The sequence below is a fragment of the Vipera berus genome (assembly GCF_964194415.1).
Source record: "Vipera berus genome assembly, chromosome: 2".
Classification (NCBI taxonomy): domain Eukaryota; kingdom Metazoa; phylum Chordata; class Lepidosauria; order Squamata; family Viperidae; genus Vipera; species Vipera berus.
This window is the reverse complement of record NC_138203.1, coordinates 206566841-206581645: the sequence shown is the minus strand read 5'-3', so window position 1 is coordinate 206581645 and position 14805 is coordinate 206566841. Positions and strand designations below refer to the sequence as shown.

General features: G+C 37.3%; 1 protein-coding gene across 3 annotated transcripts in view; it reads left to right on the top strand.

The window, feature by feature from the left end:
* The window catches only part of RNF130 (ring finger protein 130), a 35644-nt gene extending 22569 nt beyond the window's left edge, over positions 1 to 13075 (top strand). For 2 of the 3 annotated variants that reach the window (XM_081318616.1, XM_081318617.1), the window contains 5 exons: positions 1095 to 1177; positions 3042 to 3138; positions 4365 to 4569; positions 11103 to 11196; positions 12895 to 13075. In XM_081318616.1, the coding sequence (XP_081174742.1) occupies positions 1095 to 1177; positions 3042 to 3138; positions 4365 to 4569; positions 11103 to 11196; positions 12895 to 12910 (495 nt within the window). In that variant the 3' untranslated portion in view covers positions 12911 to 13075. Of the gene's footprint in view, positions 1 to 1094; positions 1178 to 3041; positions 3139 to 4364; positions 4570 to 6408; positions 6556 to 11102; positions 11197 to 12894 lie in introns of those variants that run through there. The other variant, XM_081318618.1, reaches the window with a different exon arrangement.
* The last annotated feature ends 1730 nt before the right edge of the window (positions 13076 to 14805 follow it).

The following is a 14805-nucleotide window of genomic DNA, read 5'->3' as shown; positions in this document are numbered from 1 at the left end:
CATTTAACGTATAAACAAAGATTTGTTTATACGTGAAATGGGAAATTCTTTCTTGAGTCCTAGTATTTGTACACTCCTACTGATAAATTTTGTAACTCGGGAAAGACATTTAAGATTATACAGATTTGGGCAGCAGAAAGATATTTGTTTGAACAACCTAGCGTTTAGGACATGTGTTCCTTTTTACCGCTGCGGTAGTTGCATCACTGGAACTTTCGTAAGGGGTCTAACTAATGTTTCAGTTTTGTGTGAGAAGTACTTCCCTTTAATAATAGGATGATAGTTAATTCAGATTGTATTAAATAAAAATCGTATGATTTATTTTTATGATCTCTCTGGGTCATATTCTGGCTCTCAGGATGGAAAAACTGAAGTAGGCAGGACTCAGCAATTTCATGCAAAACAGAGCTGATATATAAACCTGAAAATGAGTGGTTGCTGATGCTCAGGTTTCAAAAAGAAGGAAGGAAAAGGTCTCAGATTTAAACCTTGAAGCTGATTTATGCATACAGGGCTTGATCCTGTATTCTCCAGTAAACAGATTTTCTGCATACATAAGACCTTTTTCCTACTTGCAGTAAAGAATTTATCTTAGCCATATTAAAGGCTGTAACTGGTCTAAACACTTGATAGCTATGCCTGGCAAAATCTGACACAGGAATAAAAATGAGAGATTCTAAAATAATTTCCCTTGAGCTTCTGGAAGAAAGGTGGGATAGAAATCTAGTAAGTAAACAAACATTCTTCCTGGAATAGTTTTAGCCCTTCCACTCATTGGCTGCTTGCTATAAGTATCTGCTGTAGGTAGATCTTACTGGAATTTTCACTCTGTTCATTTTCACTCTTAGCCATATTAAAGGCTGTAACTGGTCTAAACACTTGATAGCTATGCCTGGCAAAATCTGACACAGGAATAAAAATGAGAGATTCTAAAATAATTTCCCTTGAGCTTCTGGAAGAAAGGTGGGATAGAAATCTAGTAAGTAAACAAACATTCTTCCTGGAATAGTTTTAGCCCTTCCACTCATTGGCTGCTTGCTATAAGTATCTGCTGTAGGTAGATCTTACTGGAATTTTCACTCTGTTCATTTTAGGAAACAGATCCAGACTTTGACCACTGTGCTGTTTGCATTGAAAGCTATAAGCAAAATGATGTTGTACGCATTCTGCCATGCAAGTAAGCCAATTTTTTTTCTCTTGATATTTGTTTTATTCTTCAAAATAAATTAATTGCATTTTAAAATTGTTTTGCTGCTCCTATCATTAGTTTCCTGGGCTTTGTTGTTGTTAGTTCCAAAGTCATGTCCGACCCATCGCGACCCTACGGACAACGTTCCTCCATACCTTCCTGTCCTCTTCCTGGGCTTAGGGGGCCTTAGTTTTCTTCTGATGAGCATGACTATTTTCATCAGTGCACTAATGATGTTATCTAGTTTGGGTAATGAAATATCTGTAAGAAAACAAACAAGTTCAGGGACCACCAAATGTGTGTGTGTGTGTGTGTGTGTGTGTGTGTGTGTACTGTTCAAGTTTGAAGTCAACTTTTATATATCATACCTTCCATTGCTATTCCAGTCTCCATTTACTGTTAGACTTGAGCTTTCAACTTTATAGGGACTTATCAAAACATGCAAGGTTGACTATTTTATCCAGATAATAATTGTTTTTTTATATTTCTTTTTCATTCTTAGGTAGTTCTTTCTTCTATCTTGCACTTTTACAATATTTAAAGTGGTTGTTTTTATGTTTTTTTCTACTTTGGTACACTGCCCCAGTCCACTAGAATTAGGTGGCCAGTACATTGAAATAAATAATAATAAAATAATAAAGAATAAAAGTTAATTATCCCATATAAGTAAAAATAGTCCTGCATACCCCAAAAGCTGTGATAATTTACAAAAGCAAATACACTTAACTAATACATTCTCCCTCTTACATTTTGACGACTTTTAACTACTGATGGTATAAATGTGAACAGGATATTTGAATCTGTTTGTGCAAGTTTCTTTTCTTAGCCCTTGGCTTAAGTTAAATGGAAGAAGTCTTGGTAATGATATACAGCAGACATGTCAAACTCGCGACATCACGTGATGTCGTGCAACGTATCGGGACGGATTTGCCATTGCCAGCAATGGGGTGGGTGCAGCTTCCGCATGACGCATCCGGCCCGTGGGCCAGCAGTTTGACACCCCTGATTACAGGTTCATTCCCTGCAAAATGTAAAACCATTTCTCCTGGATACCCCAGGCTTCTTTTAGTTTTTAAATCAGAATCTAAGTAAGCAGTCCTTTCTGCAGATTATAGTTTGCAATCAAAAGGATATGTGCAAAGTCTTCAACAACTGGTATGCCACAGATAGACAGTTTTTCTTTTAAGTGGAACTCCATGGTACCTTCTGATTGGATTGGACTGGGAATTAAATGGAGACTATATTGTGAGATGACAATTAAATTATTAAAATACAGCACTTAATAACAGTCTCAAAATCATTTCCATAAATAAAGCAAATAGAGATCTACAAAATTATTGTAGATAAAGGTCCAGGAACAAGTTTCTTGTACTTTATCTACACTTATGTTACATGGTTCTTCATTGCTAAGTGTGAGTGAGAGAGCAGGAAAAAAAGAAATAGAATGAGGCAATCTAGCAATGGGATTATTGCTTAAAGATAAGGCAGAAGAATAAACACAAGATAGAGACAAATGAATTATTATATATAGCCATACATATTTTGGGCAATGTAAAAGAAAGCAATTTATATACAGCTGTGAAATATTTTTCATTAGTAAGCCTTACATAGCCAGGTATTAGCTCATTTACTTCTTTCTTCATGTTTACTTTTTTCTTTCAGAAAAATAACAATAGAAGCAAAAATATATTTGAAATATGCAATGCACAAGTTATAATGAATATACTAAGATAGTTAAAAGTACAAATGTCAGTTATTAAAACTCCCAGACAAATTATTCAGAATTCTAATCAACAGTATTAAAACCTCTGCCATATATTCATGGTTTACAATTATTCCCATTTATTTTTAGGCATGTTTTTCATAAAACCTGTGTAGACCCATGGCTAAGTGAGCACTGTACCTGTCCTATGTGTAAACTGAATATTTTGAAGGCCTTGGGAATTGTGGTGAGTTGAAGCTTACAGAAAAAGTTAATACTATTGAAGTATGCATTCTAAAATACTTCAAATCACAAATTCACCTAACAAGAGACAGAAGTTCCAAGATGTGTTAGTTGTTTGCGTGAAACAGCCATGCTATCCCAACAGTACATTTGCAAGTAATAACTCAAAAAACCTTTGATCATTCAGGATTGTTTTTATTAGTTACAGTTTGACATTCTTTGCTAAAATCCTTAGTCATGAAAAAGCCAAAGTAAAACTTGATTATCTTGACATAAGAAACCTGTAAGTAATTGCTATTTTCTATAACATACCTATTTCACAAAACAAATTTATTCTATTCCAACATCTTTAAACTAGTCTAATCCATTAAAGAAACAGATTTTAATCTAATTTCCATACTTTAAAGATTTATTTATTATTTCTGGGTTGTTGGTGATTGAAACCAAGGCAACCTTCATTAATGCTCCCAATGAAAATTATTTATCTTAGCCTGAGGTTAATATATTCTATGTTTGTTCTTTACTCTTATGAAAAACTGCAAATGAACTAAATGGGGCAAATTAAATTAAGATAAATACTTTTGCAGTATTTAACTGATCTTAGATCGCACATGAGCGTCCTAAATCAGTATAAACCGTATTTTATGGCTCATGGAGCACTTTCAGATCATGTAACTGAATCCAGGCGCAACCTGCTAATTTGTGGCAGGCAACACAAATGTTACACTTAAAAAAAGTGAAAGAAAGTGAAAAAAAGATTAAAGAGATTAAATCTGATCTGCATTGTTAAACCTCCCAGATTTTTTAAAAAATGGGCTGAATTTCTTTCCTTTGTCACATTTATGACATCACCAAATTAAAGCATAAAAAATGCCCATCTCTATTGGGGAGGGGAGGAGATATTATGAGTAAAGTTGAAGAGAATCTAATGCCACCTACTTCATTAGTTATTTTTTGTATACTGCTGTTTGTGATTAATAGATTGTATAATGTATTTATAAAGTTTGATTAATTAATAGATTGTATAATGAAGAAAGACATGCACATAACTGGGAATAAAACATTGGAGGGTGGTGGAATGCTCAGTTTGATAATATTTTGAACCAAGTTCTTAAGGGTTAGGGTTAGGTGTCGGTATTTATGTTTTAAATTTCATGATACTATCTCAATGTATAATTTTGCTGGCAGCGTAAAAATGGTATACATTAATATGGCAATACTTATTTTCAGACAAATGTACCATGTGCTGACAATATGGCCTTTGACATGGAAAGACTAACCAGAGGCCAGCTAGGTAACAGGAGATCAGTACTTGGTGACCTTAGCAGTGACAGCTCACTCACTCTTGAGCCCCTACGTACTTCTGGTATATCACAATTTCCCCAGGATGGAGAGCTGACTCCAAGGACAGGCGAGATCAATATTGCTGTAACTAGTAAGTAACATTTGTCTTAATATGAGAATCATTGATCTTGTGTTTCTTTAGACTTGTTTCTCTTTAACATAATACACATAATTTTATAGAATGCCCCAAATTAAGGAAAATATGAAATTTTATTATGATCAAAGTTAAATCTTAATAGGACCAATCTCAAAATATTGAACTCAAAAACATTTATGACAAAATATAATAATCAACAATTGTTGCATATCATTAAGGAGGACTTATTGTTTAAGTCAAGAGACAGCAGGGTGTCACTTCCCAAATGTTGTTGGACTGAATCATGCGTCACTCTTGGCTTTACTTGCTAGGCTTGATGGAATCTGAAGTTGAACTTTGTCTAGTATGTCATCTTTTGCTACCTTGGGCTTTGAAAAACTAAACAATTTGTGAGGATAACCTTGATGTAAATGGTAGTGCTTTCCAGGCTTTCTGTACCATATCTTTTAATGTTTTGTAGTTAAAAATGGGAGATTAGTATACTGGAAACTAAAGTTCTAGCCCTATATTTACTTCTGCATCTAGGATCCACATGGGCACTGGTTGATATAAAATTTATTTCATGAATGCTGAACAACATGGGGGAGGGGGAAGAGAAAAATAAACTGAGGGAAGTGACGTTGGAGAACAATCAAAGCAAACAGAGCATACTTTTTATTATTTAGTTTTACCTCAACTTTCTTTTCTGGTAAAAGTTCAAATTGGCTACCAAAATTTTAAAAGCAAAAGGGAGAACATAAAAACTTAAGAGAATAAGTTAAAATTAGCATTAAAAATATAATTAAATCAATTAATTAGAAGTCTGGCAGAAGAGGTTCATATTTATGGAATTCCTAAATGCTGAGAAAGTGGAGACTACATATCCCAATGGAATGTAGGTTAAAAACAATGCAAAAAAGAAAAATCTTTGCCCCTGTGGTAGAAATTCAAGCCTTTGGGCGCAGGGCTTCTTCAGAAGGGCCTGGCCTCTTGATGTTACTGACCAATAGGTTATTAATGGGCAAAGTCAATACCAGCTTCTTAGGTGGTGCCCAGGAAGCAAATGACCTTTCAGTATAAATTCATATGATCTCTGTATCTTGTACCAATTAGCAACTTAGTTATTGTATTTTGTACTAATTGCAAGACCATTTTCAAGGGTAGGCCCATATACAATGAATAGCAGTAGTCAAAATGAAGCCAAATGTGATATCTGTCACAGACAGGGATGCTACTGCACAGCAGGCATAATTGAGGGAAAGTTCTCGCTACAGTTGCCACTTGTGAATTGAGCATTTCATCACTGGTTTTGACATAGCAATAATAATCTAAGATCTGGCCCAGAAAAATATTAAACTTTGGCACCTCTCAAGAAGCTGTGGCACCTTTATACTCATGATCTTACATTATGCTCACCCCATTATAGATAACTTTTAAAATATACTATACTAGAAGACATTACTTCTATAGGAGATAAGTGTCAAGGATGAAACATTGGTAGCTACGTGCCTCTGTGTTTCAACTTGCAAGTCTCCAAATAGAATACAGAAAAATGGCAGGAAAATGAATCAAATGAGTATTTTAAGAGGTAGAAGTAGCAAATTCCATGAAGTATATGAAGTCTGGTAAAGTTTCTGGTCTTAATTATCTGGAAATTGAGCAAATATCTTGGATTGGGCATCATAAAATAGTTGCCGGAATGGTTCAGAAGCATCTGAAACAACTATTCAAGACATGGAGACAATCAGTGTTGTAGCATTGTTGAAACTGGGAAAAGGTCCTTCAGCTCCAAAGAACCTTTAGCCAATCTGACTCCTATGCCAAATCATGCATGCTGTTTTGATCTCTTGGCAGCACATCAGCCTGTTAATCATCACATATTACTTTGCAAGTTGTACAATTTGACAAGAGGATTTTGAACTAATACAAAATATCCACAGAGCCAAAAGTGCCACTTGTAAGTATAGAACCTAGAGGCAAATACAGGCAACCATCCATAAATTTAGTGGAATGCCTTATCAGAAGAAAAGGTGCTGGCACCATTCCTCTTTAATATTGAAGTGAATGGTCAGCTAATACATTCAAATAGAAGAAGATTCATCTTTGATAATTGTCTAGCTTTAACAATGTAACAAGGAGGTTTACGGTATTTAAAGACAGTGATACAAGTGTTAGAAAAACTGACTACCTATTATGCTCGCAGTCAAATTAGTGAGTGCCTTGAGCTCTGTTATCCCCAAAACTCCCAGGGGCACTGATAAAAGAAGACACCAACCTCCTTTATCCATTTCTTTTTGATCTGAGGTCACTCTGAAATATATAGGTTTGTATAGTGATTCAATCATCTCTCGTTCTACTTGAGATTTAATTTCTGATCTGTATTTTGATTCTGCAAATGGAAGAGGATGTCCTGAGCTTTGCCTGTGTTTTAATTTAACTGCCAGCCTAACAAGTAGTCAGTTTTTCTAATACTTGTATCACTCTTTTTAATCTAAATAAACCTTGTTACATTATTAAAGCTAGACAAACATTAGATGCTCTGTCTTGGTTTTGCTAGTTCAGTGTTGATTATACACTGACAAGCCACTCATTCAACAAAATGTGACCAGTTATTGAACAACAAGTGCTAAATGATCACAATTTGCTTGAAGCCATTAAATCCAATGCATTTTATATTGCTGGAACAAGCTCTGCAGATGTTAGAATGGAGAAAATGGCAGCAAAGAAATGAGCCCTGAAATAATTACATCCAATGGAAAGTATGATTTGGGGATTTGACTTAAGAATAAGATGGGGAACATATCACTCCTACAGAGGCATTTATTGTATACCTTAACTTGAGATCAGTCACATTTTGGACTATTTAAATATCTGAAAGGGACAAGGATTTAATATTCCATGTGATCTGTTGACATCCTCGAGATCTATAAGTAAAAACAAATAACCGAATTGACAAAATATTATCTATATTCTCTGAGTGTTCTTTCTTTGAATTTGTATTATCTTGATGTGAGCTGATGTATTCAAAGCATTGCTAGTTTGCTTTTTGCAAAAAGGTGTTATGCATGGTAGGGTGATTTGATGTTCAGGACCCATTCATCCCTTGTACGTAATTTCTTCTCTAAGTTACTTTTTTATACTCCTAAGCAGGTCAATAAATTAATCATAATAGTAATAGTAATATTTTGCCTTCTGAAAAATGGATGCTTCTTGTTCCCTAAGTCTTTTCCTTTATGGCAACTATTTAGTAAGATCACCCATTCTGCTTTCTGAAAGTTCAAATATTTTATGAGCCTTATGAATTTAGCAGTAACACATGGTTTCTATTTCAGTTTACCAATTAATAGTGCAGTTTTCAAGGAAAGTGTAGTATACATTAAATATCTTTGTAGTTCTTGCTAGGCAACTTTGTGAATTTTATACAAGTGTATAGATCAGCTTTGAATAGAGTCTTCAATTCAGTCTGACTGAGCTACAAATATTCTCCTCTATTAAAAATAAGAAACAAAAAGACAGCCAAGTAATTTGAGAAGTATTGCTTCCACTTATGTTTCTATATTTCTTGCAAATTGGTTACAAACATCTTTGTCATAGAGGATTTCTGTAAAAATATGATATTTGGTGCTGGAAAGCTTTACTTACGGCATTATAATTTTTGTCTTTTCATTTCATTTTTGCAAGGTCAATATCTAGCTTGAAAGTACAGGCTTGTTCTTCCTGTAGTCTCAGTTCTATAATCATAGATAGGGATATGATAATCATGTGACTGGGCTAAGTTCAGAATGAAGAATCAAGTTATGTCTACCATATTAATATTTTTTAAAATGTTTTGGATGTTTATATTACACTTAGAAAATAATGCACCATTTTCTGATTTAAAAAAAAATAGAAATGGAATAAATTTGTATTTTAAAATGTAGGTCAAATCTCAGTGGTCAAAAGCACTTACCGTATATACTTGAGTATAAGCCGAATTTTTCAGCCCACTTTTTGGGCTGAAAAATTCCACTTCGGCTTATACTCCAGTCAACAAAAAAACTTGCCGAGGACTTGTGCGCGGCCGAGGCTTTGGTGCTTCCGGGATCGCGCGCAGCTCTCCCAAGCCACCGCCGTCCGAGACCTGCCGAAGTTTGGGGAGGTTTGGGGAGGTGCGCGCGCACCTCCCCAAACCTCCCCAAACGTCGGCAGGTCTCCGTTCCTCCGCGCCCTGCCTGCCTGCTTCTTTCCGCAGCGGAAAGAAGCAGGCAGGCAGGGCGCGGAGGAACGGAGACCTGCCGACGTTTGGGGAGGTTTGGGCGCCTCCCCAAACGTCGGCAGGTCTCCGTTCCTCCTGCCGACGTTTGGGGAGGTTTGGGCGCCTCCCCAAACCTCCCCAGGTCTCCGTTCCTCCGCGCAGACCTGCCGACGTTTGGGGAGGTTTGGGTGCCTCCCCAAACCTCCCCAGGTCTCCGTTCCTCCGCGCAGACCTGCCGACGTTTGGGGAGGTTTGGGCGCCTCCCCAAACCTCCCCAAACGTCAGCAGGTCTCCGTTCCTCCTGCCGACGTTTGGGGAGGTTTGGGCGCCTCCCCAAACCTCCCCAGGTCTCCGTTCCTCCGCGCAGACCTGCCGACGTTTGGGGAGGTTTGGGTGCCTCCCCAAACCTCCCCAGGTCTCCGTTCCTCCTGCCGACGTTTGGGGAGGTTTGGGCGCCTCCCCAAACCTCCCCAGGTCTCCGTTCCTCCGCGCAGACCTGCCGACGTTTGGGGAGGTTTGGGCGCCTCCCCAAACCTCCCCAAACGTCGGCAGGTCTCCGTTCCTCCTGCCGACGTTTGGGGAGGTTTGGGCACCTCCCCAAACCTCCCCAGGTCTCCGTTCCTCCGCGCAGACCTGCCGACGTTTGGGGAGGTTTGGGCGCCTCCCCAAACCTCCCCAAACGTCGGCAGGTCTCCGTTCCTCCTGCCGACGTTTGGGGAGGTTTGGGCGCCTCCCCAAACCTCCCCAGGTCTCCGTTCCTCCGCGCAGACCTGCCGACGTTTGGGGAGGTTTGGGCGCCTCCCCAAACCTCCCCAGGTCTCCGTTCCTCCTGCCGACGTTTGGGGAGGTTTGGGCGCCTCCCCAAACCTCCCCAGGTCTCCGTTCCTCCGCGCAGACCTGCCGACGTTTGGGGAGGTTTGGGCGCCTCCCCAAACCTCCCCAAACGTCGGCAGGTGTCCGTTCCTCCGCGCCCTGCCTGCCTGCTTCTTTCCGCTGTGGAAAGAAGCAGGCAGGCAGGGCGCGGAGGAACGGAGACCCGGCGACGTTTGGGGAGGTTTGGGGAGGCGCCCAAACCTCCCCAAACGTCGCCGGGTCTCCGTTCCTCCGCGCCCTGCCTGCCTGCTTCTTTCCGCTGCGGAAAGAAGCAGGCAGGCAGGGCGCAGAGGTCCGGAGACCTGCCAACGTTTGGGGAGGTTTGGGGAGGTGCGCGCGCACCTCCCCAAACTTCGGCAGGTCTCCGGACGGCGGCGGCTTGGGAGAGGTGCGCGCGATCCTGGAAGCACCGAAGCAAGTCCTCGGTAAGCTCCGGGCGGTCACTTGCTTCGCGTCTCCTGAGGGAAGGGGGGGCGACTGGAGCGGGCGTGTTTCCTCGCCTGCTGGGCGCCGCGATTTGCCCGGGGAACGCGCGGGCCCCGAATGGCAGCGTGGAGCGAGGAAGCTGACAGCAAGGGCTTCCCCGAGAGCCGCGGCCACACAGGGTATTCCTGTGTATTCAGGCTTGCAAAATGGCGGATCGAGCCTCTGCTGGCGGCAGAGGCTTGCAGAACGGCGGATCGGCTTATACTCGAGTCAACAACTTTTTCCAGTTTTTGGGGGTGAAATTGGGGGTCTCGGCTTATACTCGAGTCGGCTTATACTCAAGTATATACGGTAATCAAAACACATGTTTAAAAGCAACCATAGTAACCTGTTTCAGTTTTGTTTGCTACCCTGGACATGCAGGCATACAGATGACAATAATTAAAAACATGAAGCATTTTATTTCTATCTGAAAGCTTTCAGGTTTTGTTTTTTAAATATGGTCAATCAGCCATGTACCAGCCAGTTAAAAATGTTATAGAGACACTGTTATGTAAAGTTGCATTACATTAGACTAAAATTATGGTTTATTTTGTGCATTGTTGGTTCTGCATGAAATTCTGCCTTTCAGTGGATTAAATAAACAAAGAACAGTTACAGGTTCCATGTCATGTGTGTATGCTCTTAAATACTTACTTGGAAGTGATCAATTTTGTCAATCTTTAATTGCAGGTAAAATTTTTGCTTCTGCTTTCCTTTCCATTTGAATTAAACAAATCTTTTATAACGAATTGTTTGGGTCTGCTAACCAGTCTACAAGTATACTGCCTACTTTTTCACTTTTCCCCATAACTTTTTGGCTACCCTTCTTCACCTAGTATCTTCCATTGCTAAACTTCTGCTTTCCTCTGGAGCTTCACTTCCTGGTGCTTCATGACTAGAATTTTTATCTTCTGCTTCTGATCTTTGAGGGCTGTGTTTTACGAGTGATTTCCTCCCTTTCCTTTGTCAACAGAAGAATGGTTTATTATTGCCAGCTTTGGCCTCCTAAGTGCCCTGACACTCTGCTACATGATCATCAAAGCCACTGCAAGCTTAAATGCTAATGAGTAAGTGTACAAATTGCTGCATTTGTGTACATGACAGATTTGCAAAGAAGCATCAAGTAGAAGATTTGGTAAATTTGCATATTAAGCCAAATAGTATTTTCCTACCATTTAAGTTGGGTATACAAACACCCTTCAGTTTCAGTTCAGAGCAGACAGTTCAGTATTATCATGCTTAGCATTAAGTATAAGTTGTAAAATACAATAGTCTGGGAGAAAGAAAACATACAAGTACCTGTTTTGCTCCATAGGAAGGTAACTGAGTTTTATTTATCATGCTAGCAAAAGAAATAATTTGTCAGAAAACCTATAGAAAGTATGAAGAACAGCAAGGGCAACATTTTATTCAGCACTTTTATTCCAATTGGACATATATCAATGGTTATATCTGAGTTTTCACTGATCCTGTTCTCAATTTACTTATAGAAGTCCAGTTTCCAATTAACCAAAGGCTTGTTCACATAGCATCTCTATATTTACAAAGTACATGAACAGAGAATGAGAAATGTTTTTTCTCAAATGTTCCTTTACAAACTATCACTTTTTAAATAGTGGAAAATTTTTCATTAGGTAGTCTTAGAAATAGTCCAGTAGAATTTCTGGTAAGAAATCAGAATTGATTATCTAGGCCAGTACATTTTCCCTTTAAGTTTCAGCCACTAATTATTAAATTTGGTGAACATGCAATATAATTATTTTGACAAGTACTACAAATACATGTTACAGCTCTGCTGCAAATTACCAAACCAGGTTTACTGGTTTCCTATTGCTATTTAAAAATCAACAGTATTTGGCAATGTTATCTTGCAAATTGCCTATCATTATAGTTGGATGACCACTAAAATCCTTTAAAAAGGTCTCTGGGTTAGTCTTTTGTAGAATAAGTCCTTCCCAATTCATTTGAGGCTGTCATATCATGAATGATTTTCTTTTCTTTATCACTTTTTCTGTCTACTTTGTAATGAATACTTTTTATAATAATTATTTTTACTTTTATCATTGTATTTTTGTTTTGATAATAAACAACTTCAATATTAATTTTATGGCAATAAGTATTAACATATATTAAATTAGAAATGAATAATGCAATTTCCCATATACCTTTCAGTTTTGATAAAAAACAGAATTGTATCTCATATTCCTTGATTAAAATACTTCCACTAATGTGAATACATCATTTGACCTTATCCAGTTAGAAGCGTATCAGTTTCACATAATACTTCCTTGTAACTAATAAAAAGTTGTAAAATATTTAATGTCACTAAGATTTTATGATCTTACAATGACATATTAAAATAGGGTAAAGATGATTTTTATATTCCCATCTTCAATTTCATAGGCGTAGGAGATTGCATTTGATATGATGACACAACATAGAAATGGGAGAACCACCTAACATTGTGTTCACTCTTCCTGGGATGGTTTGATTTACTGCATTCATACTTGGGGGAAATTACCAATATGTCAAATAAAAAAAACAATAAAATTCATTACTTGTATTATTATCTTCTGAAGCTGCTTTTTATATCTATCTCCTAATGTCTATAGGTTTATATTTACAGAATAGAATAGATTTATCTTCCTTCCCATTGATTTGAAAACACTGTTGCTCAGAATACTGTGCTTATAACTGTTTTTGAAAATTTCACAGTTTTACTAACAGTACAATATTATTACTAAGATTCTATTTTTTTCTTACAGAGCTGAATGGTATTGAAGATATAATCTAATCAGATGCTGCAGGAAGAAAGCACTTATTTCATTAAAAATAATCATTATCATTTTTTGATAATGTAACAAGAATCTGTTGGTATATTTTGTTTTCATAATTTACTAACGCTAAAGCTTTGTACTAAGAAAAGGATTAATAAATTTTTTGAAAAAATTAGCCCAAGGTTGACTTTTCTTTATTATTTAACCCAATTGCAGTGAAATGTCTTTTCTTACCTTGTAAATCTTTCAGGCTGATTCTACTAAAGTGAACTATGCACACATTTTTCTAAAAACATGGTCCTGGAAATTACATAAAACAGCACTAGCTGCATCTACATCCATTTAAATGTAAATCCATTTAAAAACTGTTGCAAACAAAAAACAGTTCAGAATAACTTATAACAGAGTTAACATGTAACTCCTATAACATGTTATATTCCTCTAACATAAGAAACTTGGGGGGGGCTGATTGTCTGGTACAAATGTGCCCATAAGTACTATATTACTAAACTCCAAAATAACATATATATATATTTTATTTCTGTAGCCACCCATTTCAACAAACTATGTTTAGTTGCCTCTTACAGTGCTCTCATTTAGTGTATTTGGTCTTTATGCTTTGATATATACCATATAATTGTTCCTTCTCTGATATTTCTATATATTAAATGATTCTCTAAATAGCTAATACTGTTATCTTCCTAGCATCTGGAATCTCCAAATTTAGTGTGAAATATAATTTCATAAGAGAAACTCTCCAGTTATTATCTTTTAAATAATGTTGGAAGTCCGTATCCAAGATACTTAATTTCTGAAATGTAGACAGTTCTGGGTCATTCAGCACAGGAACAGATAGTTGCTTCTTCAGACCTTCAGTTCACTCACCAGGGTAGCATCCTCATCAATGTACAGTTGTAGAGCACTGATCTCCAGTCATAATCTAGGATTAGTGACCAGTGAACTAGGCAGACACCAAGACATGAATTGGAAGATTCACAATCATTTGTGCAATTGTTCAAATATTTGCAAATGTTTCATTTATTGAAACATTACTGTGCATTTTTCCTATAAAAAACTAATTAATAATGGGATTTAATTATTTTCCAAGAAAGATTAGAAAGTGAGACATCAAGACACTTCTTCAACTTGGAAAAGCAGTCAAAGCAAATGTTAAAAAGTTATTATCAGTTGTCAAAAAGCTTTCAGATAAGGGAAAGCTTTATAATTAAAAATGAAGTATCTTGTTTAACTAATACAAATTTTTCAAACAGTCCTTGGCAATTATTGAGAAAAATATCAAAGTAGAGGCAGGGATTTTGGTTTTGAAAAGTTGAGAAATTTATATAGAGGAAATTGAGAAAGAATATTTTTTTATAAAAGAAAAATGTTTATATAGCTCTTAATGTGGCCATAATTTTCACATTTCCTAGATTTCTTGTAACAACCATGTTAGGAAGGTTAGTCTTAATAAATTTAATATTAAATGTAATACTAGTCATGTTAAATGTAATTTAAGACCACTCAATGATTTATAGAGAAAGCATTATGTGGAAAACCTCCAAGATACCTACTGAACTCCTCTGAACATGTTATAATAGGCCTTTAAATATACACCTAGTTGTTTGAAGAGTTTTTAAGGTGCAAGGTATGTTATGGCTGTTAGTGTATGTAACTGTAACCAATGTAATTGTTCCATGCCATGCATGTGTGGTACTGCCTTATTGATAGCAATTGCATCATCTTCATTAAGGCTGTTAATGTTAAGGTGACACAGAACATTCTGCTTCATTCTTCTATTCTGATTAGTGTGATAAAGAAAGCACTAAGTTTGGTCTTAAACTGCTAAGAGTTCTATAGGAGCTGTGCTAGCAAACACACCCAGAGTTTGAAGAGAGGGCA